General features: G+C 38.7%; 1 protein-coding gene across 1 annotated transcript in view; it reads right to left on the bottom strand.

Moving 5' to 3' along the window:
* The window catches only part of SETD2 (SET domain containing 2, histone lysine methyltransferase), a 117,470-nt gene that overhangs the window by 72,570 nt on the left and 20,915 nt on the right, over positions 1 to 23,985 (bottom strand). The window contains exons 2-5 of the mRNA XM_007470265.1: positions 12,995 to 13,010; positions 7,179 to 11,539; positions 3,850 to 3,981; positions 939 to 1,067 (exon numbers count right to left, since the gene is read on the bottom strand). Of these exons, the coding sequence (XP_007470327.1) occupies positions 939 to 1,067; positions 3,850 to 3,981; positions 7,179 to 11,539; positions 12,995 to 13,010 (4,638 nt within the window). The remainder of the gene's footprint in view (positions 1 to 938; positions 1,068 to 3,849; positions 3,982 to 7,178; positions 11,540 to 12,994; positions 13,011 to 23,985) is intronic.

Raw genomic sequence — 23,985 nt, forward strand, 5'->3', positions numbered from 1 at the left:
AAAAAAAAAAAAAAAAAAAAAAAAGTCACAACAAAAGATATATGAGGTTCCTGTCAGAAAACTAAATTGCCTGGTGGTGGTGATGGTTATTATTAGGTTATTTGCTACCTGGTTGCTTTGAATCCCCACAATAAAAAGACTAAAACCCCTCACTCCATCCCAACTCCCATTCAAATGTGGCCATATGCTTAGGATTCTGAAAGAAAAGTTGTGCCTGAATCACTAGAATCAGCAACTGTTTTATTTTCTTCCTTTATTCCTTTGATGTATTTTTAAAAATTCTTCAATCATAAACACATGTAATCTGTATATACTTAACTTTAAAGAAAAAGGTACTCAACTTTCATAAGAATACTTAAATATGCTATATGTAAGAAAATTGGTGGTTAAAAGAAATATCGAATATGGTAGAAAATAAAACTGAACCTTTTATTGCATTACATATAAAAGTTACATGACTTTAGAAGGCAACATTTATTCATTCAAAAATGTTTAATGAGTGTCTATTAAGTATGCTTTAATTCTCTATCTCAATATCCTCAGACACTCTCCACTACTCTTATCCCAACTAAACTTTATATAGATTCAACTTTATAGATTCTGTCCTAACTCCTTTTTATCGAGTTTCATAGGGATTCTGGGGATCTAGAGCAAACACTTGGTAATTACTTGGAATTAAGGTAACATAACTATCAGACAAAGAAGGACCAGCCTAGTCCAAATATCACAAGGGACAAACTGCTCTCTCATATATAGACAGAAGAGGTTTCTATTGAATTTCCTAAAAGAAGTGAATTTAAAACGAACAAACTAGCTACCAAGTGGTCATTCTGCACAATAATCATTATTAAACTTCAGTGTAATAGGCAAATTATTTTCCTAAAAAGTATCTAACCAACTTCAACAACACAAATGAAGTGAAAGACAAAACAACTTACGAAGGAAGGTCTTTAGCAGCTCTCAAGCCCCAGCCTTTCTTTTCTGTGAGTATGACTTCCACATCTGCATGCTGTTTTCTTTGAAACCGTCTATTGGAACAATAATCCCCATTTGGACAACGAGAAGAACTGAAATAAGAAAAGGAGAAAATTAATTCTTCAAAGCAGCAAAAGAACCAAAAACACAGTTCACTAGAATGTTATGTAAATATATCCATATCTTGATGGCATAATCAGCATATGTGTGGTAAACCTCCAAGTGAGCCTTCCTCAATAATTCTTTCCACCATGAAGGGATTCCTTAAAGTTGAGTGTCTACATTGTTAAACAGATGATGCCCAAAATACAGTCTTGTCAACTGGTCATTACCCCTCCCTGAGTGTCTAAGATACATTTCCAGGCTGCATGTAAGTCTGCAGTACTCTGACAACTATGCAGAGCTAAGTTATTTTCAATCAGTGCACCTTCTCTTATATTCCACTCCAATCATCACTAATATCATCTTCTGAATGTACCTAACTACTTGAGCTACATTTAAGAGAAACCAAAGTGTCATTAAACATATCTTTGTTCAGAGTAAGCACAATATAAACTGACAAGGCTCTTCCCTCATGGATCCTAGAATAAAAATAAAATAAAAAATTTACTGAATTCTTAATATTCCAAAGCTTACAGATACAAAGGCTTTTAATACTGAGTAAGGCTACAATAAAAATTACCAATTATTTCCAACATATTATTATTTATTGCCAAACCAGTAGTAGTAAGCAACATTTTTACAGATGTCCAACGGAAAAAGGATTCACTCTGGAGAGAAGCAGTGAAGGAAAGCTTTCCGGAAGGAGTAGGATTAAAGCAGAATTTCTAATGACACAGAGGATATGGACAGATAAGGAAAACAAGAGGTACAATGACAGTGCCCACTTGTGTGCAGAAATAGGAAACAAGGCCTACTTGAGAAAAGGGGAATAAAATAGCTAAGCATAACTGATAAGAAAGGTGGGTTGCTGGAAGATAAAAAGGCAGGTTGTTGATGTACTATGAAGGGCTCTCAATACCAAGGTTACATTTGAACCTAATCTTGAGAACCACTAAGTTTTGAGCGTGGCAATAACAAGAAAAAAGAATTTCTGTACTTCGTATCTGTTCAACAAGGTTGACAGGAAAAACCAGAAAAATGCAGAGACTAGGGCAACAATGTCATATTAGGAGAATACTGTTCTTATGTCTTCTCTTTTTTAATTAATTAATTAATTAATTTGGCTACATTGGGTCTTCGTTGCTGTGCGTGGGCTTTCTCTGGTTGTGGTGAGTGGCAGCTACTCTTAGTTGCAGTGTGCAGGCTTCTCATCGTGGTGGCTTCTCATTGCGGAGCATGGGCTCTAGGCTCACAGGCTTCGGTAGTTGTGGCAGGCGGGCTCAGTAGTTGTGGCTTGTGGGCTCTAAAGCGCAGGCTCAGTAGTTGTGGCACACAGGCTTAGTTGCTCCACGGCATGTGGGATCTTCCCAGACCAGGGCTCGAACCTGTGTCCCCTGCATTGGCAGGCGGACTCTTAACCACTGTGCCACCAAGGAAATCCCTCTTCTCTTCTCATATGTTTACTGTCATCTCTACTTATAGTTTACATTTAAAAATACCAAAAATGTTTTCTCTTTTTTTATTTTTTGAGGTATATGTTTTATTTTTGTAACACTATTACATAAGCAAAACCAAAAACTGAGTTTTGAAAAAAAAAACACTTCATTAACACTAAAAATAAGGTACCTACACTATAAATCACCTTAATATTCTTTCCATGTTAAAAATGATACAATTTTCAATCCGACTGATTTTTTTTAAAAAATCACATTTTTTAATGTAAAGATATTTACTGTTTATATGAAAAATATGGAAGCAAATGTCTATCAATAGAAGATTAATAAATATCGGTTAACTATGAATAGAATACATAATGTAGTCAAGAGAAAGATTTAGATAGGTCTAAATATGTAGCTCTGAATAGGTCTCCAAAACATATTTAATTAAAAGTGTGGGGACTTCCCTGGTGGCACAGTGGTTAAAGAATCCGCCTGCCAATGCAGGGGACATGCGTTTGAGCCCTGGTCCGGGAGGATCCCAAATGTCCCGGAGCAACTTGGTCTGTGCGCCACAACTACTGAGCCTGTGCTCTAGAGCCCGCGAGCCATAGCTACTGAGGCCCGCGTGCCTAGAGCCCATGCTCTGTAATAAGAGCAGCTACCACGATGAGGGGCCCGTGCACCGTGGCAGGTAGTGGCCCCTGCTCGCCACAACTAGGGAAAGCCCATGCACAGCAATGAAGTCCCAACGCAGCCAAAATTACATTAAAAAAAAAATTATTAAAAAAAAGAAAAGTGTGTGTGGCAGGTGAGGGGGAACAAAGTTTCAAAAAGTATATATAGTAAGGATTTCATTTCTACACATAAAAAGAGGAACCATCTACCCATGCTGGTATAGGCATAAAAATTATCTGGAAAGACTACAAATAGAGGGATTGAGGCTTGGGGGAGCAAGACATTTTACTTCAAGCACTTTTGAAATGTTAGGGTTTTAGCTTATTTTTATACTAAAATCTAAAAAGTACCAACATTTACCTCTCAGGACGTGAACCTTTCAAAAGATAAAAGGAGACGGGGTAAAAATTATTATTACTATGTTAGCATTGGGGCTACTTTACAGAGCACTTACAATATGTACTATAATCTAACGCACAATGCAAGGGAAATTTGCCTCCTTATAAACACTATTACACATTGGAGATTTCATTTCTCAGAAATACTCAGCAATAGATAGAAGGAGAAAAGTTAAATTTTACTCCTAATAATTCTTCTTAAAATTCAGAGACATTTAATAGAATAGTTGAGCAAAAGCAGAGCATTCTAATTTACTTACCATTCAATCATGAGGAGACGATTAAGACAATCTTCCCCACATGCTATTTCACCTTGAGCTCTTTCATCTTTAGAAAGAGGCGTACACTCACACTGCATTCGCTTAATATCCCGATGGGATTTATTCTTCTTTCTATTGGGTAAAATTTTATTAAAATTGGTTTAAAAAATGTCCTGGCAATGATACAACATACACAATCAAAAATGTGTTAAATCTCACTAGTTTCCCATTTAATGATTCTGGTTAAGTCAATCATTCAAAAAGAAGAAAACATCTAACCACTAAGCATTTATGAGACTGAAAACACTAGGAATTGTATTACAAAACAGGTGAGAGAGACAACCTCAGACTTGGCAAATGGGAAGCTGGGGTAAGTTCAGGTCTATCATTTTGGACTCAGTCCTTATTTCCTAGTCCTTGTCATCTAAACCTTGAATTCTGAGCAGTTTCAAATGTTAACAGTCATATTTGGCTCCACAGAAAAATAGGAAAACTCATGAATATCAAATAATAACATAGCTGATTAATTAAAGTTAGGTTTAAGAATCAGTCCTCATGGACTTGCCTGCAGTCCAGTGGTTAAGACTCTGCAATTCCACTGCAGAGGGCGAGGGATCAATCCCTGGTCGGGGAACTAGGATCCCGCATGCAGTGGAGCAGCCCCCCCAAAAAAAAGAATCAGTCCTCATGGATATACAAATAATAGTTGAGATACAAGGCTAAGGAAGAAAAGGAGTTGCTTTAGAAAGAAAAAGGAGTTTTTAATTAAGAATTTAACTCAATCAAATCCTTTAGAGAATCCTTCAGCAACATCACTTTTGTACAAATCCTGTTTAAAAGAAGACTGAATGATTTAAAACAGAAAAAAGAATGACGTATATATTATTATAGAATAGCATTACTACAGAGGACTAAACTTTCTCAGTGTAGATTTGGCGGGGAGAAGATAAACTGTTCGAAATTGACTGGGTTCATAAAAACCTAAGCCAGAGTTCGCAAAGCAAAAGTGAAAATGTGATTATTTACTGGTCTTTTTGTTGAACTCTATTTTTTGATCTTTGTCAAAAAGGAAAAAAAAAAATCAAGGACAGACGAATAAGATCCCTTTCTTAAGATTAGGAAACTATGACTTACTCTTCAGCTATTAGACAAGTGAAGAGCACAGCTGCTCTAAGTGACTGTCTTAATCTAACTAATCTGCTTTCATCTCCAACATATGTTCTACTACAGTCTCAGTTTTATAAAGTACCTAGTGTATCATGATAGTTTCCACTAAGTTTGAGTAACAAGAATGATTCATCTGGATCAATTAAAGATATAATTCATTAATGAGCATAAGAATATGCTTAGCCTGAAGAAAGATGACTAAAGATAAACAAATTATCTTTTTACAAGTACTTAAGAGCTATGTATAAAAACAGTAGCTTTATTTCGTATTGCTCCAAAAGGCCAGATGAGGACTAATGGGCACAGATTTTGCACAGGTAAGCCTATTTTCACTAGACATAAGAATGCACATACTATTTTACAATAATTTGTCTTCTTAGTGGCTTCTACAAATGCCCAGCTTATATCAAGCACTTTAAAATGCCTCTCACCAACCAATTATGTATATGAAACTCACTGAATAAAATCCAGAGGGTTGGGTTGATTAATTTGATTTCTATTCTTTCACAAAGATCATGTAAGTTGCATCACTCTACTCACAAAAGTCTTAAGGAGTACCACTTAAAATATTCAATATTTTGAAGTTAAACCTAATTTACAACTAGTTATAAGTGAACGTAATTGTAAGAGGCCCGCTTTATCCTTTAAAAAAAAAAAGTGTTTTTGTTTTTGCTTTTTAAATAGGAAAAACTTCTGATGGGTCTAACTTTAAGATGAAGTCTTTTACCTTATCCACAGTGGAAAATGTCTTCATTTTAAAAAATTCTGAATGCTTAAAGGGATGATGGCTAAGTTGATTCTCAACTAGAGGAGAAATTTCCAAAAGGAGGTAGGTGGTTAGGAGACTATAAATTTTTTTTAAAGGCATATTCAACATATATTTACATTGGGAAAACAAGATTATCGAAGAGAGGTAAAAGAAAGTCGACTGAGAATCTGTGCTCTAGGAATTTGTTTTTATTACCCTAGTCTCATCATACCTTGTTTCATGTTAGGGATTTCACCATTTAAAACTTAAAAACTTGTTATGCTATTGCCAAGTTTAATCTACTAGCAACAGATTTTGAAACATGACAAAAGAAAACTATACTCTAATCTAGTTTCAGCTTGTAAAGTACCTAAAGATATTTTTCAAAAATGTTCAGAATGGTGCTCGCTTCTGTAGCATATATACTAAAATTGGAACGATACAGAGAAAATTAGCACAGCCCCTGCACAAGGACAACATGCAAATTCATGAAGGGTTCCATATTTTTAAAAAGAAACCAAGTTGAGTTACTTCTAGTGATGTGGATGGACCTAGAGACTGTCATACAGAGTGAAGTCAGAAAGAGAAAAACAAATACCGTATGCTAACATATATATATGGAATTAAAAAAAAAAAAAAGGTTCTGAAGAACCTATGGGCAGGACAGGAATAAAAAAGCAGACGTAGAGATTGGACTTGAGGACACCAGGAGGGGGAAGGGTAAGCTGGAACGAAGTGAGAGAGTGGCATGGACATACATACACTACCAAATGTACAATAGATATCTAGTGGGAAGCAGCCGCATAGCACAGGGAGGTCAGCTTGGTGCTTTGTGTCCACCTAGAGGGGTGGGATAGTATCAGGAGAGTGGGAGGGAGACGCAAGAGGGAGGAGATATGGGGATATATGTATCTGTATAGCTGATTCACTTTGTTATACAGCAGAAACTAACACACCATTGTAAAGCAATTATACTCCAATAAAGATGTTAAAAAAAATGTTCAGAATGAAGTAAAATCCAACATAACTTTTTTCTTCTCTAAAAGCAGGCTACTTTGCTGTAGTTTTGTTTCACTTTCTGCCACAGTTTCACATATAAGAGAAATTTAAGAAAAACTGGGCTCATCTATATACTTTTTTTAATGTACTTCTAGAACCAAAGAGGTAATGGGACCAAAAAAAAAAAAATTTAGACATCCCCTTCCTGTGTGTGTGTGTGTGGGGGGGGGAAATTGGGGGACTGTACACCATCAAATCTAAATAGGTAAATACACTTTAAAAATTTTTTAAGTTACATTTTATCACACAACCATATTTCATACAATTGAGCTCATATATTCTGAACTTTTGAAAGTTAATTTTTTTCCTACAAAACGAGGTTAATACTTGTCCAACAAGTATTAATTTGGCTTACCTTTCTGTTAAATAAACATTTTCTTCAATCAGATCAAAGTAACAAGGCATCTTCCCTTGTTTGGCACATTCCTTCCACCGCTGTGGGTCCCTGAAGTCCTCCATGACACATGAAGGCCCAACCAATGCTGAGCCTAGAGGCACTGCTGTCTCTCCCTGCTCTACTTCCACTCTAACTTTCTTTCTGTCCTGAAGCTCACCATCACTTTCAGAATCACTCTCCAATTCCTGTCTCCTTTTTTTAAGAGGCCCTCTATCTTTCATATCATTTTTTTCTAAGTTTTTCGAAAGATCTTTCTTCTCATTCACAGCTAAAGAGTCCTTAATGGAATTGCTGCTTATTTCAGGTGCTTGCACTGACCCCTTGTCCTTCTGAAGGGACAGAAAAAATTTATTGGACTGGCTTGAAAAGTGAGATCCTCCATGTTGATCCCAATTCTCCTCCTCTTCACGGTCATCTGTTAAGGAATCTGGTACCTGCCCTTGAATTCGATCATACACAACCCCAGTTCCAGGCGGTCTACCTGCTGATCTTGGATCCCAGTAGCCATTGCCTTGCCAGTAATTACGTGTCCCACTATACTGTTCTGCACTTTGCTGATACTTGTGTCCACCACAGGCTCCATAGCTGCTGTCAGGTTGCTGATATGTGGTAGTAGGCTTTTCTTGTTGAGAGAAGTCCCAGCCTAGATTTCTGAGCTCTTCTGATGAACGGAAACCATCCACTCGGGAGATCTCACAAGAAGAAAAATTTGACTCTGTTTTTCCCAGTCTACTATCTGGCCTGTTAGGGAAAGTGGTCTGTTGCCGAGACTTACTTGAGACATCTTCAAAATCATCAGAAGAATAAACTGGCAGCTCTTCTTGCTGCCTAGAAGTTATTTTGGCTTTCACTGCCTCCTCAGAATTTGGATGACCTAGAGGGTCAGATTTTATGTCTGTATGACTTGTACTATCAACCCCATCACTCTGAGGATGAGCAATTTCAGACATGTGATTATCTATCTGTTTTCGGCTGGGCTGTATAAAAGAAATTTCTGAATTCTTCTCTGTTGCTTTATGAAAGAAGAACTTCTCAGTTTGAGGACAGGCTTTACTTGCTATACTCTCAAATTTTTCCTCATATGAATGCCTCCTTGGCTCCAATCGCTCATCTTCCCAGTGGTCAGAATAGTGTCTGTAACTTTGACTGCTCCGAGAAGAACAAGGACTTGTTTCTTCCATGGGCAAAGTAGAATTCTTTGGCACAACCACAACAGACTGAAGACGGTTTCTTGGAATACTGCTGTCATCAGAATCTGTATCTTCTGAATCACTTTCATCACTTGAACTTTCGGAAGAACCAGAATAATCTTCATGGACAGTAGATACAATCTCTGAGGCATGACCACTACTGTCACATTTTAAGGTATATGTTACACCATCACTGCCCTCCATGATTAAATTCAAATCACAAGAAGAAAATACAGCTTCTGAATCATCAGAAGTATGTGCACGTCCTCTTCCACCTTCTTCATCTAAAGAGATTTCTGGTCTTCCTCTTCTATCAGGCAGTATGGAATTCCCTTCTTCTTGAGCCTCTTGCACACATTTCCCAGATAGTCCATTATTGTGCCTGTTTTCCCAGGAAGCAAATCCTCTTCCTAAATCAGGAAGGCCACTACCTACTTCTATTATTTCTTTCTCTGCATGCTTTAAAAACTCTGAGCTTTTACTTTTCAGCACAGCATCCAAAACTGAAGATGTATTCTCTCCACATTGCAAGAGAGTTAAACTGTCTACTTTTATTCCTGGTGGAAGACTCTGAAGAGATGAAGCAATACATGAGCTCCCTGGAGGTTGATATAAATCATCAAAATGATTAACAGAAGCTGAACTAGTACTACCAACACTCTGCTTATGTTCTCCACATGCAAATTTTGAGTGCTGATCTGTCAGACTTCCATTATCACATATAACTGTTTTTGATTTCAAATGCACATTCATAAAGCTATTTGAAGAAATCTTCGTTACTAAAGGCTCAGTATTTTCAGCTCCGGAATGACACAAAGAAGGGCGGTTGTCATTTGAAGTACAGTATATATCTGAATCTTTGGTTTTACAGCAAGAAACTCTCACATCAACTGGTTCTTTAACTACTGTTTTGGAATAATCTATAGTCATAACTGGCAAAGATATGAGTTGATCCTGGTGTGGCGACACTGGAGGTTCTGTTTCTCTAAATGGGCTTTCTGACTTACTATGCTGCATGCGAGTATCATCCAAGTCTTTTTCTTTACATCTATTAATATTTTGAAATCCATTTGATGAAAGCATGCACGTTTTGACCAAAGGGGATACCTCTGATCCAGTCACACTATCATCAGAAGACATCAAAACAGTGTCACGTTTAGAAGTGCAAAATGTTGCCAAATCAGATTCTGCCCCAGGAGATCCGTTTATATTAAATTCTGTGGGACAATAACTTCTTAATTGATCATTCTTCACTTTACATAAAGAGTCTAATTCCTTAATACTATCATGGCTATCATGTCCTATAAATTCAGACTTAAAAACAGGTGATTCCTCTAGCTTTTTAAAAGTAGGTGAATCATTTAATCGATTTGATGGAGATGGAGACCCAATCTTCTCTCTTTCAGGAACTTTACTAATCATTCTTAATTCACTACCTTTTGAACAAGGAGTCTGTAAACTAAAAGAATGAGACTGTTTGATTTCCTCATTCAATTCTGTACAACAGAAAGAATTTTTAAATTTATCAGACTTGGGTGCAGGTTTTGAAGGGGCAGATTTATAACGGGAAGCACTGTTACCGTGCTTGGAATATGATGACCCCCGTCGGAATCCCAGTTCATTAGTGGGAGAACAACATCTTTTCATTGCTTCATTTTCTGAAGTCCTTTTGGATTCTCTTTCTAATTTTGAAGAATACTTTCCTCTTTTCTCCATCTCTAAGTAAGAGGACTCAGTTTTACAGTCTCGATCAGATTTAGAATAGGAGGATGGTGTCCTTAGGTCTCTGTAAGAGGAAGAATGAGATGAGGTGCGCCTTGAGTATGTCTTCTTATACTCATCTTCTGAGTCAGAACTTTCTCTTGCCCTGTTATCTGTATATGGCCGAGAATAGCGTGCCCTCTCTCGATAAGGGGAACTCCTATGGTAGCGACGATCAGAGTCATAATAATGGGATCGTTCTGACCGAGAATAGGATGAACTAGTTCTAGAACCTCTGTCAGATCTAGAACGAGACCTGCTCCGCCTTCGCTCTCTCTCTGATCTACAGCGAGAAGATATATAACGAGTATCTCTTTCAAGTTTTGAGTAGCTAAAATATTTATCATCTCTCTCTGTTTTAGATCGTGAAGATTTCCCTAAATCCTCACTTTTTAAAGTTGCTAAGCTCTTTTTTGAATCTCTTTCTTTTTCAATGTTGGCTGAAAATTTTAAATCATGTGATCTTTGACTTGAGGAAGTCCGTACAGAATCTTCATCAGATTCTGAACCAAGAAAGGTGCCTTCAGATTGTGAGGATTTCTTCTTAGAACCTGTTTTTTTAGAGCCCAGACTACTCTTAGAACTATCTGGAATTTCTTCTTCCTTCCCAATATGGGAATCTTCTTTTTGTGAAGGAATATCTGCTTGCTCATTCAAATTGTGAGTTATGTGTTCTTCTGAACTATTAGATACAGGGTCCTGCTTAGTGTCCACTTCTGATGATTCTGGTACAATTGTAACTGGTGGTTCTTTCAACGCTCTAGCAGCTACATCTACTGGTGCTGTCATCAGAACTGTCACTGGTGTGTGTGGCAAGGCCACTGGCTCTGTTACTGGTGCTGGTAATGAGGGTGTTGTGGCTTGGGGAGGTGGAGGTGGTGGAGGTGGAGATGAGGGTGGTGAGTCTACAGTTGTTGATTCTGCTATGACTGCTGGTAATGGTACTATGGGAGGAGATGGAGATGCCACTGCTGTGGTAGAAGTCAGCAGTGGCCTGGATGTTACATGAAGCAGATGTTTCTTAAAATGGATTTTGCCCAATTCTACCCTTGATTTTGGTGGGGAAGATTCTTCTGTAGTAGATAATGTATCTCCAATGTCCATTTTAATTTTAGGGGTCGAGTCTACTTGAAGAGGTACAACTGGGGAATTTGGAGTATCATTTTGCTTTTCACTGCCAAGTGCGGTCAAAAACCTGTTCTGCAAAGTTTTCTTTGTAAGGCTGAAGCTGAATGACACCTTCTGTCGTCCCTGTTCCTCCAAATTAACTTTTGTCTTGGTGCCTTTGGGCAAAAACCGACTAGAAGCAACACCTTTGAACATTGGTCCTTTGATGAAACCTGTTTTCTGCACATTTTCAATCTTTGCCTATAAATGAACAAAAAAAGCAGTTACTACTACAATAAAGTTACTTTCAAATGGCTAGCATCACAGTTTAAAATGTAAGGGAAATGAAAAGTCCTTTTTAATGACAAACAGCATGAATTTCATTAAGCTATATATGCATTTTTAAAAACTCTTTATTATGGAAATTTTCAAACATACCCCAAAATACAGAGAATAGTTTAATAAACCTCTAAGTACACATCCTCAGTTTCAACAATTATCCATATTTTTCCATTCTTATCTTAAAGAATTTTATCCAGTTTATAACTATTTTCCAGGCAGAATTTTTAATGAGAATTTAAAAAATAATCTGATGTATATTTCAAGATACACTACAAGAGGACATGTGGATACAGAGCAACAGCTAACATCTCAGTAATGAAAATACTTTGTTCTTGTGTCCTATCTGAGAAGAAACATCAGAAGTCATTATAACCAGTGGTCTTCTGGTATCACTTAGAATCACTTGGGCACTTGGTAGAAATACAGATCTGTGACAAAACTCCAGGAAATAAGAATTCAATAGCTCTAAGGTGAATAAGAAAGTTTATTTTGTTTTGTTTTTTGAGAACAAACATCTCAGGCAATTCTGAGGGATTTCCTAGATTTGGGAAACCACTGGTATAGAGCAGTCTCCCATCTCACTCATTTCACAGATGAGGTAACCAAATGGGGACCAGGCCTTTTCTGCCTTCCTGGAAATTACTCTGTCCTGTCACACTACTACTGCATCTGCCTGGGCCCCACACACCCAGGCCATGCTGATTTATAGTCTGATCCTACCGTGAACGACAACTACAAAGTATACATCTAAGAAGACTTCATCCTTCATTATTTGCCAAACCACCAAAGGAACTGATGGGCGTTAGAAGTTAAAGGCATAACCTCGGTTGTAGACAGAACAGCAGAAAAGTCTACAGCAACAAACTCAAGCCTAAATTAAAGATAGTACACTTGCCATCTACAACATTTTTCTAACTGGCATTCTTTAATCAACTCTGGCTATTTAAGAGAACAGTTTTCCACTTCAACATGGTAAAATCTGAGATCAGTTTTCAAAATTATACATTTACCATTGAAGTGGGAAAGTAAATGTTTTCACATGCATTATCACAGAGCAGTGATGTTCAAATACTTTTTAAGAAAGAAAATTCACTTTTCAAATTGAATTTTAAATGGAAGCTCAATGCGGAAAAACAGGTAAAAAGCTGTCTCCAAAGTTGCCAGCTTCCTTTACCTTGACTAAAGCTCTTGAAACTCCGAAGTCTAAAAACCATTTTCCTGAGATATACAACATCCCTCACTGGAATGAATTACTATAGATCCAAAAATAAAACTAAGCAAAAACTATTACTTCATTTCACATTCAAAATGATAGCTAAATTTTGAATGTTTTCAAGCTCATAATCGCTGAATACCTAATTAAATTATACTTACCTCATTTTCTTCTTCTCTATTGTCATCCAGCCAAGAAAGCATGCAAAAGAATAAAAAGAAATCATAAATACTTAAAACCGATTGAAATGTAAGTTGTTTTTTATTAAAACTTAGGATACCTACAACCTCCAGGTATATTCTATATAGGCTGTCCGTTCCTTCATAGCCTTAGTTACATTTAGCATAGCAAATGTTTAATGAATAGTGTCATGCACTGTGCTAGGTGATGGAGAGAAAAGGTGAATAAAGCAGAGTCCCTGCCCTCAAGAAGCTCTTACAGTTTCCTGTAAATACAAAATATAATTTTGTTATAAAAGTAATTCCAACATAATGGAGTAAATACAAAGATAGAAATATGCACAAATGTAACAGCAATGAGGAAGATAAGCAACTCAGTTTAGTGGAAGGATAGGAATGCAAAGAATTCTTTCTAAAAGAAAAATTAGTTTTTGAAGAATGAACTTGAAGGGAGATCCTTAACTAAGGAAGATCCCAGGCAAAGATATAGAGATTAAAACATAGAACAATATGAGCAAGGAAACTATAAAATAATGTTATCTGAGTATAAAGCATAAGGCAGAAAGAAGCCAATAATTAGCCAAAGTAGGGAGTAGTGGCCAGGTCCAGAGACCAGGTCTCTTACGATGAGAAACATTTTATCTTATGAATCAGTGGTTCTCAACCTGTTCTGGTATCTGTTCAGCAGTCCCTTTGCTTAATGCAAGGTTTACACTCTACATCAGAGCATGTGGCTTTCCGAGCTCACAGTTATATTCTAACAAAGATAACCACACTATGTCCTGACTGAGGAATCAAAAGCTAAAAGTCTGGTGTATACCAGGGCACTGAAGCACACTGGGGGAAGAGAAGATACAAAAGGGTTTTAGGCTATAACAGCCAGATTTGTATTTTAAGCCAGTGTCTCTGTAGGCTATGTGGCAAGACTGGAGTACAATAATATGTCTTAAATGCCCCTTAAAAGAAATGTACTAAAAATCCTTTTCCTAAATGTAGGCTTTACTCCACCGTAATTCAGTGCACTCACCAGAGTCCATGGTAGCCATACAAAACAAAGTAATGAAGGGGAAACAAAGTTGGCAATACATGGATGAAATCTAAAGCAGTGCCAGGGTTAAACACTTTTTTCTACTCTAAAACCACAAAGACTACAGAGATGTGACCTTAGAACTGCTGTATTTCATCAATTCTATGATATACATTTTTCCCATCTGTAACACCTCTACACAATGCATCGTACTATCAATAACATCACAGTCTAATTGGCAGAGTTTTTTCCTTTCTTAGTGATTAAAAAAAATAATTGTGTCTACGGCATTCTACATTCGATTTAAATTAGTACCATGTGAAATTTTTTTTAAAGAACAGAAAAGGAACCTGGAGATGTCCAAGCATTTGGAATGTCATTTGTATTTGTACTCCTCTTTTCAGTGGATGTTTTAGAAAAAGCATTCGTGGTTGTCTTCACGGTATCCATACACACAAAGTGCTGGAAATACTGAGGTTACCTTTCCTAAGTCTCAGCACTTATACTTTGGATAAACAAGTGAAAAGAATTCTGACAAGCTGTAATCAAAGTGATCACATGATCAAAGGGCTAAAGAAACATTATAAACGTGGGACTTGAGTGGGCATGTGGGGGGAGGAAATAAAGTTTCAATTCAGAAATCAGAAAACTGCTTGACAAAGATAGCAAGGCATTTCCCATAACTTGATAATATTTTTTAAATTTATAATAAAAAGGGGACTTCCCTGGTGATCCAGTGGTTAAGACTCTGAGCTCCCAATGCAGGGGGTCCGGGTTTGATCCCTGGTCAGGGAACTAGATCCTGCATGCCGCAACAAAGACCCTGCATGCCTCAACAAAGACCCAGTGCAGCCAAATAAATAAATAAATATTTTTAAAAATAAATTTATAATAAAAACAATATAAGCACATACAGAAAATTTGGGGGAAAATATCTTATCATCTTAAAATCATTTCATGTTAATAGAAATCAAATTACACACAAGCAAAAAGAAAAGTCCACAATCCAACCCATCCAGAAACAACTGCTGCAAACACCTTGGTATACAGAGCCTTCTAACACTTCTTTTGGGTGTGGGGAGGGCGTTAAACCAGAGATTTTTGTTTTTCTTTTTGAGTACAGTAATCATACCATACAAGCCATTCTGTACCTTGCTTCCTCCCCCATCATAAATACAGCAGGTGAGCAAACGAGGTGTTTAGAGCAAAGAAAAAAAATGCAATCACTGCAACAGATGGAGGAGGGAATGATCTTGAAAGAAGGGGATATAGATGAGTAAAGACATAGTTAAGTTTCAAAATAAAGCAAGAATATTCCTTTTGGCCTGTATTTCTCTCTGACATCATTAGGTGAAAGTTAGGGGCAGGGACAAGGTAAAAGACTTGGAAAAATTCAAGTGTGGGGAACAAAAATGGAAGCAGACTATAATCTTCAATGTTGCTGCCCCAAGTTGGACATTACTAATTTATAATCAGAGTCATTGGCACACTTATATTACTTCCCCTTGCAGCATTAGGCTATCTAGAAGCAATGAGGACAAACAACTGATGAGTTACTCTATCAAGTTGGGTGGGACAAGAGAGGTAGAAGGCAGCAAGGGGCTGAGAGAATTGAAGGCATTCCCAAGAATGATCCACAGATAATAGAATAGGGAGTAAAATCTGAAGGAAGCTGATAAACTGAAGGAATAGGGTAGGGACAAGATAGCAGCAGCTTCAAAGAGTAGATTTGGTGGAAACCAGAAAGAGAAGTAGAAGGGTATCGTGAAGGAATTGGACATTATGGTTAGACTAATATTTCAGAGTTGGAGTACCCTTCAGGAGATAATACCTAGGTGTGGCCAGGTGAGTAGACTGCCACAGCAATAAGAGGACAAGCCCTTTTTAAAGATATTAATGAAATTGTGAGGCCATAATTAATAGCAAGAATCAGCCACAAATGTTTCTAATAAAAGAACACTTGCAGGGACTTCCCTGGTGGCGCAGTGGTTAAGAATCCGCCTGCCAATGCAGGGGACACGGGTTCAATCCCGAGTTGAGGAAGATCCCACATGCAATGGAGCAACTATGCCCATGCGCCACAACTACTGAGCCCGCGCTCTAGAGCCCACAAGCCACAACTACTGAAGCCCGCGTGCCTAGAGACCGTGGTCCGCAACAAGGGAAGCCACCACAATGAGAAGCCCACACACCGTAACGAAGAGTAGCCCCCGCTCGCTGCAACTAGAGAAAGCCCGCGTGCAGCAACAAAGACCCAACACAGCCAAAAATAAAAAAAAAATAAATAAATTTATTTTCTTTTTAAAAAAAGAACACTTGCTTTGGTAAATAATATAATGTCAAGAGCAAAGAATAGGGCTTTTGAAGGAAAGTTGTTGGAACAAGGGCATGGAAGCCACAGGTAAGAGTACTGGGCCTCCTGTGCCCCTGCCATAAAAAATAAGGCATGCGAAAACAGGCATTTAAGTCTCCAGCATGGGATTGTGCTAGAGTGCCTTATTTCTTTTTTTGAAAAGCTACTACAGAAGAAAAACCAGAGGAATACCGCAGCCAGTTTTCTGTCAAAAACGTACAGTATGCAGATCTGCAGCTTACTGAAGAACAAAGAATTCTGACTAATCCATGTCAACGCAGAGACAAATCTCTATGAGGTCACAGGACACATGTGGGAAAAGACTTTTAGTCATAGCAACCTCAAAGAACCAAAGAATGACATGATTATTTAAATCAACAACCAACCAACTTCTCAGGCTAGAACATAAGTAAAGTTTCCAAAGGGAGGCCTGGTATAATGAGAGATATTTGGCCATATCAACAATATTCATAAATGTAAACAAGTTGGATAGTAAGAATCTATTCTAGATACCATGTTACACAGGAAATGTTTATAGTTAAAATGGAAGTATTTTTATTTACTGTGGAAAAAAGACAATTTAAAGCAGTGGTCCCCAACCTTTTGGGTACCAGGGACCACTTTCGTAAAAGACAATTTTTCCACGGACTGCGGTGCGGGTGGGGGAGTGGTTCATGCAGTAATGCGAGCGATGGAGAGCAGCAGATGAAGCTTTGCTCGCTGGCCCACCGCTTACCTCCTGCTGTGCAGCCCGGTTTCTAACAGGCTGTGGACCGCTACCGGTCCTTGGCCCAGGCGTTGGGGACCCCTGATTTACAGAACCTTAGTGATTTATTTCAAAATATCAGAAAACTTCCAAGATAAAATAGTCTTATTTGGCTCCATTCCAAAACTTGGACCTATGACCAGGAGAAGTATAGAATGACAGATTTTACCTCATTTTAATTTAGAACATTTTAAATTAGTTTTCTTTCTCTATTTGAAAAAGTAACACATGTACGCAGGGGAAAACTTTGTAATACAAAAAGATATACAACTAAAATTAGATCTTTCTATGTAGTGGCAACCATTGTTAAGTTTCGTACATCCTTCTAAAAATTGTGTGCATATATGAGCAAATACATTACTTTTGACTCTGCGAGGGCTCACGCCAAAGAATACTTTCCAGAACTTCTGCTGCCAGGGTCCTTGTCCTCACGGTGAGCCACGGCCACCCACCGCCTCTGAAGGAGACCCTCCAACACTAGCAGATACATCAGAAATACATCTACACGTGGAACAACTCCTACAGAACACCTACTGAACGTTGGCAGAAGACCTCAGACCTCCCAAAAGGCAAGAAACTCCCCATGTACCTGGGTAGGGCAAAAGAAAGAATAAACAGAGACAAAAGAATAGGGATGGGATCTGCACCAGTGGGAGGGAGCTGTGAAGGAGGAAAGGTTTCCACACACTAGGAAGCCCCTTCGCGGACAGAGACTGCAAGTGGCGAAGCGGCGAAGCTTCGGTGCTGCGGAGGCGAGCACAGCAACAGGGGTGCGAGGCAAAGCGGAGAGATTCCCACACAGAGGATTGGTGCCGACCCGCACTCACTAGCCCGGAGAGGCTTATCTGCTCACCCGCCGAGGCGGGCGGGGCTGGGAGCTGAGGCTTGCCTTCGGTTGGAGCGCTGGGAGAGGGCTGGCGGCATGAACACAGCCTGAAGAGGTTAGTGCACCACAGCTAGCCGGGAGGGAGTCCGGCGTGGGTAGGGGAGACTCTGGACCTGCCGAAGAGGCAAGAGACTTTTTCTTCCCTCTTTGCTTCCTGGTGCATGAGAAGAGGGGGTTAAGAACGCTGCTTAAAGGAGCTCCAGAGACGGGCGTGAGCCGAGGCTAACAGCGGGGACCCCAGAGACGGGCATGGGACGCTAAGGCTGCTGCTGCCGCCACCAAGAAGCCTGTGTGCGAGCACAGGTCACTATCCACACCTGCCTTTCGGGGAGCCTGTGCAGCCCGCCACTGCCAGAGTCCCGGGATCCAGGGACAACTTCCCCGGGAGAACGCACAGCGCGCCTCAGGCTGGTGCAACGTCATCGGATTCTGCCGCCGCAGGCTCACCCCGCATCGTGCCCCTCCCTCCCCCCAGCGTGAGTGAGCCAGAGCCCCTGAAACAGCGGCTCCTTTAACCCCGTCCTGTCTGAAGGAAGAACAGACGCCCTCCAGCGACCTACACGCAGAGGCGGGGCCACATCCAAAGCAGAACCCCGGGAGCTGTGCGAACATACAACAGAAAGGGAAATCTCTCCCAGCAGTCTCAGGAGCAGCGGATTAAATCTCCACAATCAACTGGATGTACCCTGCATCTGTGGAATACCTGAATAGACAACAAATCATCCCAAATTGAAGAGGTGGACTTTGAGAGCAAGATTTATTATTTTTCCCCCTTTCCCTCTTTTTGTGAGTGTGTATGTGTATGCTTCTGGGTGAGATTTTGTCTGTATAGCATTGCTTTCCCCACTTGTCCTACAGTTCTATCTGTCCTTTTTTTTTTCTTTTTTTACTTTTAAAAATAACTTTTTCCTTAACAATTGTTTTTTTATTTTAATAACTTTATTTTATGTTCTTTTATTTCTTTCCTCCCTCCCTCCCTCCCTCCTTCCTTCCTTCCTTCCTTCCTTCCTTCCTCTTTCTTTCTTTCTACTTTTTCTCCCTTTTATTCTAAGCCGTGTGGATGAAAGGCTCTTGGCTCTGCAGCCAGGAGTCAGTGCTGTGCCTCTGAGGTGGGAGAGCCAAGTTCAGGACACTGGTCCACCACAGACCTACCAGCTCCATGTAATATCAAATGGCGAAAATCTCCCAGAGATCTCCATCTCAACACCAACACCCAGCTTCGCTCAACGAACAGCAAGCTACAGTGCTGGACACCCTATGCCAAACAACTAGCAAGACATAAACACAACCCCATCCATTAGCAGACAGGCTACCTAAAATCATAATAAATCCACAGACACCCCAAAACACACCACCAGACGTGGACCTGCCCACCAGAAAGATGAGATCCAGCCTCATCCACCAGGCACAGGCACTAGTCCCCTCCACCAGGAAGCCTACACAACCCACTGAACCAACTTTAGCCACTGGGGACAGACACCAAAAACAACGGGAACTACAAACCTGCAGCCTGCAAAAAGGAGACCCCGAACACAGTAAGATAAGCAAAATGAGAAGACAGAAAAACACACAGCAGATGAAGGGGCAAGATAAAAACCCACCAGACCTAACAAATGAAGAGGAAATAGGCAGTCTACCTGAAAAAGAATTCAGAATAATGATAGCAAAGATGATCCAAAATCTTGGAAATAGAATAGACAAAATGCAAGAAACATTTAACAAGGACCTAGAAGAACTAAAGATGAAACAAGCAACGATGAAAAACACAATAAATGAAATTAAAAATACTCGAGAAGGGATAAATAGCAGAATAACTAGGCGGAAGAACGGATAAGTGACCTGGAAGATAAAATAGTGGAAATAACTACTGCAGAACAGAATAAAGAAAAAAGAATGAAAAGAAGTGAGGACAGTCTCAGAGACATCAGGGACAACATTAAACGCACCAACATTCGAATTATAGGGGTCCCAGAAGAAGAAGAGAAAAAGAAAGGCACTGAGAAAACATTTGAAGAGATTATAGTTGAAAACTTCCCTAATATGGGAAAGGAAATAGTTAATCAAGTCCAGGAAGCACAGAGAGTCCCATACAGGATAAATCCAAGGAGAAACACGCCAAGACACATATTAATCAAACTGTCAAATATTAAATACAAAGAAAACATATTAAAAGCAGCAAGGGAAAAATAACACACAAGAGAAACCCCATAAGGTTAACAGCTGATCTTTCAGCAGAAACTCTGCAAGCCAGAAGGGACTGGCAGGACATATTTAAAGTGGTGAAGGAGAAAAACCTGCAACCAACATTACTCTACCCAGCAAGGATCTCATTCAGATTTGATGGAGAAATTAAAACCTTTACAGACAAGCAAAAGCTGAGAGAGTTCAGCACCACCAAACCAGCTTTACAACAAATGCTAAAGGAACTTCTCTAGACAAAAACACAAGAGAAGGAAAAGTCCTATAATAACGAACCCAAAACAATTTAGAAAATGGGAATAGGAACATACATATCGATAATTACCTTAAATGTAAATGGACTAAATGCTCCCACCAAAAGACACAGATTGGCTGAATGGATACAAAAACAAGACCCATATATATGCTGTCTACAAGAGACCCACTTCAGACCTAGAGACACATACAGACTGAAAGTAAGGGGATGGAAAAAGATATTCCATGCAAATGGAAACCAAAAGAAAGCTGGAGTAGCAATTCTCATATCAGACAAAATAGACTTTAAAATAAAGACTATTAGAAGAGACAAAGAAGGACACTACATAATGATCAAGGGATCGATCCAAGAAGAAGATATAACAATTGTAAATATTTATGCACCCAACATAGGAGCACCTCAATACATAAGGCAAATACTAGCAGCCATAAAAGGGGAAATCGACAGTAACACATTCACAGTAGGGGGCATTAACACCCCACTTTCACCAATGGACAGATCATCCAAAATGAAAATAAATAAGGAAACACAAGCTTTAAATGATACATTAAACAAGATGGACTTAATTGATATTTATAAGACATTCCATCCAAAAACAACAGAATACACATTTTTCTCAAGTGCTCATGGAACATTCTCCAGAATAAATCATATCTTGGGTCACAAATCAAGCCTTGGTAAATTTAATAAAATTGAAATTGTATCAAGTATCTTTTCCAACCATAACGCTATGAGACTAGTTATCAATTACAGGAAAGGATCTGTAAAAAATACAAACACATGGAAGCTAAACAATACACTACTTAATAACAAAGTGATCACTGAGGAAATCAAAAAATACCTAGAAACAAATGACAATGGAGACACGACGACCCAAAACCTATGGGATACAGCAAAAGCAGTTCTAAGAGGGAAGTTTATAGCAATACAATCCTACCTTAAGAAACAGGAAACATCTCGAATAAACAACCTAACCTTGCACCCAAAGCAATCAGAGAAAGAAGAACAAAAATACCCCAAAGTTAGCCAAAGGAAAGAAATCATAAAGATCAGATCAGAAATAAATGAAAAAGAAATGAAGGAAACGATAGCAAAGATCAATAAAACTAAAAGCTGGTTCTTTGAGAAGATAAACAAAATTGATAAACCATTAGCCAGACTCATCAAGAAAAAAAGGAAGAAGACTCAAATCAATAGAATCAGAAATGAAAAAGGAGAAGTAACAACTGACACTGCAGAAATAAAAAAAATCATGAGGGATTACTACAAGCAACTCTATGCCAATAAAATGGACAATCTGGAAGAAATGGACAAATTCTTAGAAATGCACAAACTGCCAAGACTGAATCAGGAAGAAATAGAAAATATGAACAGACCAATCACAAACACTGAAATTGAAACTGTGATTAAAAATCTTCCAACAAACAAAAGCCCAGGACCAGATGGCTTCACAGGCGAATTCTATCAAACATTTAGAGAAGAGCTAACACCTATCCTTCTCAAACTCTTCCAAAATATAGCAGAGGGAGGAACACTCCCAAACTCATTCTATGAGGCCACCATCACCTTGATACCAAAACCAGACCAAGCATGCCACAAAGAAAGAAAACTAAGACCAATATCACTGATGAACACAGATGCAAAAATCCTCAACAAAATACTAGCAAACAGAATCCAACAGCACATTAAGAGGATCATACACCACGATCAAGTGGGGTTTATTCCAGGAATGCAAGGATTCTTCAATACACACAAATCAATCAAAGTGATATACCATATTAACAAATTGAAGGAGAAAAACCATATGATCATCTCAATAGATGCAGAGAAAGCTTTTGACAAAATTCAACCCCCATTTATGATAAAAACCCTCCAGAAAGTAGGCATAGAGGTCACTTTCCTCAACATAATAAAGGCCACATATGACAAACCCACAGCCAACATCATCCTCAATGGTGAAAAACTGAAAGCATTTCCACTAAGATCAGGAACAAGACAAGGTTGCCCACTCTCACCACTCTTATTCAACATAGTTTTGGAAGTTTTAGCCACAGCAATCAGAGAAGAAAAGGAAATAAATGGAATCCAAATCGGAAAAGAAGAAGTAAAGTTGTCACTGTTTGCACATGACATGATACTATACATAGAGAATCTTAAAGATGCTACCAGAAAACTACTAGAGCTCATCAATGAATCTGGTAAAGTAGCAGGATACAAAAGTAATGCACAGAAATCTCTTGCATTCCTATACACTAATGATGAAGAATCTGTAAGTGAAATCAAGAAAACACTCCCATTTACCACTGCAACAAAAAGAATAAAATATCTAGGAATAAACCTACCTAAGGAGACAAAAGACCTGTATGCAGAAAATTATAAGACACTGATGAAAGAAATTAAAGATGATACAAATAGATGGAGAGATATACCATGTTCTTGGATTGGAAGAATCAACATTGTGAAAATGACTCTACTACCCAAAGCAATCTACAGATTCAATGCAATCCCTATCAAACCACCACTGGCATTTTTCACAGAACTGGAACAAAAAATTTCACAATTTGTATGGAAACACAAAAGACCCCGAATAGCCAAAGCAATCTTGAGAACGAAAAATGGAGCTGGAGGAATCAGGCTCCCTGACTTCAGACTATACTACAAAGCTACAGTAATCAAGACAGTATGGTACTGGCACAAAAACAGAAATATAGATCAATGGAACAGGATAGAAAGCCCAGAGATAAACCCATGCACATATGGTCACCTTTTTTTTTTTTTTTTTTTGCAGTACGTGGGCTTCTCACTGTTGTGGCCTCTCCCGTTGCAGAGCACAAGCTCTGGACGTGCAGGCTCAGCAGCCATGGCTCACGGGTCCAGCCGCTCTGTGGCATATGGGATCTTCCCAGACCGGAGCACAAACCCACGTCCCCTGCATCGGCAGGCGGACTCTCAACCACTGCGTCACCAGGGAAGCCCAAATTCTCGTTACTTTTTGAATCAAAGAAATTCCTTAACAATAATACCAGGTTTTAGCTTTCTCATTTCAAGCAATTCTCAAAGGAAAAGAGGGAAATACCTCAAAACTAACCTGTGGAAAAAACAAGCCATACAGGCCATAAATTAATTTATAACATTTGCCATACTCTCATCCAAGAAACAGGACGCATGAGGACAAGTGAATTAAAACACTGATGAGAAATATATGTGATTTATGTGGACAAGAAGTCATGAATACCACTGCTTTTTATCAAAGGCCTGGAAACTTTAGGCAAAGCACTTTGGACTGAATATGCTAACCTGAACTGGTGCCAATGGACTTGATAAACACAAGCACTATTTCTTACTTGCTCTGAAGTCCACATCTTCAACTAGCATAGTATCTCAAACATACAGTTTCGACTGACAGAGGTTCATGTACAAAGATTAAATCTAGAAAAAAATTAATAAAAACTAATGTTATTAAAATTACAGCAGTTACACAGCAGG

The sequence above is a fragment of the Lipotes vexillifer genome, unplaced genomic scaffold (assembly GCF_000442215.2).
Source record: "Lipotes vexillifer unplaced genomic scaffold, Lipotes_vexillifer_v1.1 scaffold942, whole genome shotgun sequence".
Taxonomy (NCBI): domain Eukaryota; kingdom Metazoa; phylum Chordata; class Mammalia; order Artiodactyla; family Lipotidae; genus Lipotes; species Lipotes vexillifer.